Raw genomic sequence first — 3,090 nt, forward strand, 5'->3', positions numbered from 1 at the left:
AATGAAATAGAGAAATGCTTATGTTTGCAGTCAGTGACTCAGAATATGAAGCTGTGCAATTCTTGTTTCTTCATCTCTCTCCCGACTCGCTCGCCCCAATGTGTGATTTCTGTCTGAGTCTTTCTGTACTTCTGCCACTGTAAATGTGAAAGCTTGCTTGCATTATTTTTTAGAAATGCATTTTGCACACTCGGGTTTCGCTGAAGCTCCGTGAAAAGGTTAGTTTGAAGCAGATGAATAAAGCTATGCACATGTTTTGAAAGTTTAATTTGTGTCTCATTACCAGAAGTGACTTATCTGCCCTCTTGCATTCCTGTGCTGTCATTGCCTGCATTATCTTCACCATCTCGGAGGGTATGATGTAAGGTGACAGTTCTTTGCTGACAGCTGTAGCAGAAAACTGGCGCTTCTTGATTTTTTTTTTAGTAGCCTCTCTCTCTCTCCTTTGCTTTCTCTGTATCTCTCTGTATAGCTATATAAATATATATATTATTTTTTTATTTTAAAGAGTCTACTTTAGTAATTGAATTGGAGGGAGCAGGGTGTGCTGGCTTGTGTCTCAGATGTACTTCATACTGTCGGATGAACGAGTGCCCTTTTTTCTCTGGTCGAGAGCACGGCGGTGGTACCCGCCGGCATCCCGCCGGGTGTGCGGGCAGCGATGGGGACGGGGAGCGCACGGCTCGGCCCCACGCGAAGCAGCTTCGAGGAGGGGATGGAGATCAGGCAGCCACATCGCAGGCTGATGGCGTGGGCAAACTTGAGGTTTCTAATGACAAAATCAACCGAAGAGAGACCCTACCGCTGCGTATTCCCACTGTGAGGCAGGAGGGACAGGCTTCCTCGCTGTCCCCGCTGCGGGGGCTGTAGTCCACTGCCCACTGGAGCGGAGGGTGGGCTCCCTTCGGTCTCCGGGGCGAGAGCTTTGTTTTGGTTTTGTTTTCGTGAGCTGGGTGCATCGGGTTGCAGGTACCACCTTTGGAAACTTGTTGCTTAGCCCAGAGTCTTTGTGCGGGAGAGTCGGGATTTTGTGACGGGAGAAAGACCCTGACAGCTTTCTCCTCGCGTTCCCTTCGCCATGGCAGAAATTTGTACTAACTTGACAGCTTTTTTTCATACAGAACAGGGCTGCTTTTCTATCTACCATCACACGTGTACTTACACACCTTCGGCGGCTTGCGAGCCTCTGAAGGTCCTCAACTTGTTTACTGGGGGGACGGATGCCCCTCTCTCCCCCCTCCCCTGACTATTTCAGTGTTAAGGGCGGTGCGAAACACAACCGCGCGCTTCGACCGCGAGCTGGGGCGGGACAGGTCCCTCCAGGCGGAGCCGCCGGAGCCGTCCCCTCTCCTGCCCACCCTCGTCGATAAGTTCTCATTTCGTTCGGTTTCCTGGTGTGTATTAAAATCGCCGCGAAGGGTTGTGCTCTACCTGCTCAGGAGCTGAATTACCTCTGACCTGCGGAGAGGGGCAGCCCCTCTTTGTTGTCGATGTTGTAGTGTGCGACCACACGGATCGGTAAAGGTAGTCTTTGTTTTCTTCTCCCCTCCCCGGTATTTCCAATTAGGTTAATGCACTCTGTGTGCCCAGCTGGAAAAGCGTAGGCGTTTTCCCGGTCGTGAGAGGGTGGCTAGAAGAGTTAGTGTAATACCTGCTGTAGCTGTGTCTGGCGCAGCCCCTTGCGCTGGTATGGGTGATGTCACGGACTGTAAGGATAGGTAATGTCCATGAGCTGTAACGGCATGATGTATCTTTACCAATGATGTCATACTTCACACTAAATGTTTTAAAAAAAAAAAAAAAAATTACCTGAAATTTTGTTTATTCTGCACCAACAGGTCTTCAAAATTTATCCAAATTTTATTATTTTATCAGGAAAAAAAAGAAATTTGTGTAGATCGAATACGTTAAGACAGACAATAAGTGATGTAAATTGTTGAATAAAAATTTTAAAGTTTGCGGGTGTCAGCGTGACTTTCTTTTTTGCGCTCCGAGGGAGCATCCCTCAGCCCCGGGGATGCCGCGTGGCTGACGACGCGACTTTCGGTCCCTCAGGCCTGGCGGCGCTGGCCACAGAGCCTACGAGCAGTGCGGCGCACGTGGCTGTGTGTACGTGGGTGCCTGGTGCTGGTGTGGCTTGGCGGGGCGGGGGGCCGGGAGCACGGTGCCCTTCACCTTGACCGGGGAAGGGGAGGGCAGGGAGGAAAGGAAGCCGCACGGCTGCAGAGCTGCAGCAACCGAGGATGTGGCTGGCGGGGTTGTGCGGGCGGGAGGGGCGGGGGGGGAGCGTGTGAGCCCCACCGGGCTTCAGTCCTGCTTGAAATAGGCAGGGAGGAGTCTGGTCCCTGCTACTGGGACGGGGATGTGTGACTTCAATCCCAAACACACAACAGCAAACACCCACCAAGCTGGTTTATCTTTTTCTTTCAGTCACATTTATTGGCAATTGTGGCAGTTGGTACCGTTTGGGAGTGTTGTTCCATAAGCAGTTGCAGTACAAGAAGGGGTGGTTATTTCAGGAGGGGAGTATTAGCACCAAAAGGGAGCCGGTGAGCTTTAGAAACCTTGCAGAGGTGTACTGGGAAGTGGGGAGCTACTGCTGGACACGCCTGATGGATTGGATCTGGGAGGTCTGGGCGTGCGAACCCCACTCTCTCCAGTGCTTGTAGTCTCCTCCGTGGTGGTCGGCCTCCAGGACGTACTGGTAGCCACGGTACCCGGGATACTGGTAGCAAACCCAACTGGAAGAAAAGGAGTCGTCAGGCGACCGTAAGGGGGACGAGAGGTAAGCAAGGGAGTTATGGGGTGTCCCCTCTCCAGCTGTGGTAGCACAGCGATGGCAGCGGTTTGTGGCCCTTCGCCCGTCACTTACGCGCCGCACTGGATCTTCATGGAGCCCACTTCGTTGTTGGCCCAGCCCATGGCCTGCAGCGAGGGGTAGTCATCGCTGATCTCCCACTGGCGGCCGATGAAGTTGTCTTTCTCGAAGATGGTGATCTTGGATTCCTTGTGATTCTGGGGCGGGGAGAGCGGGGGGTGAGGGGGAGGCGGTGCTCCCTCCTCGGTGTGGATGGGGACGGCGGAGCAATG

At 52.9% G+C, this 3,090-nt stretch overlaps 1 protein-coding gene across 1 annotated transcript in view; it reads right to left on the minus strand.

The window, feature by feature from the left end:
* Positions 1-2,415: 2,415 nt before the first annotated feature.
* The window catches only part of CRYBA1 (crystallin, beta A1), a 4,945-nt gene continuing 4,270 nt past the window's right edge, over positions 2,416-3,090 (minus strand). Inside the window, 2 exon segments of the mRNA XM_009324726.1 lie at positions 2,416-2,741; positions 2,873-3,015. Coding sequence (XP_009323001.1) covers positions 2,594-2,741; positions 2,873-3,015 — 291 coding nt within the window. The 3' untranslated portion in view covers positions 2,416-2,593.

The sequence above is a fragment of the Pygoscelis adeliae genome, unplaced genomic scaffold (genome assembly GCF_000699105.1).
Source record: "Pygoscelis adeliae isolate BGI_AS28 unplaced genomic scaffold, ASM69910v1 Scaffold580, whole genome shotgun sequence".
Lineage (NCBI taxonomy): Eukaryota > Metazoa > Chordata > Aves > Sphenisciformes > Spheniscidae > Pygoscelis > Pygoscelis adeliae.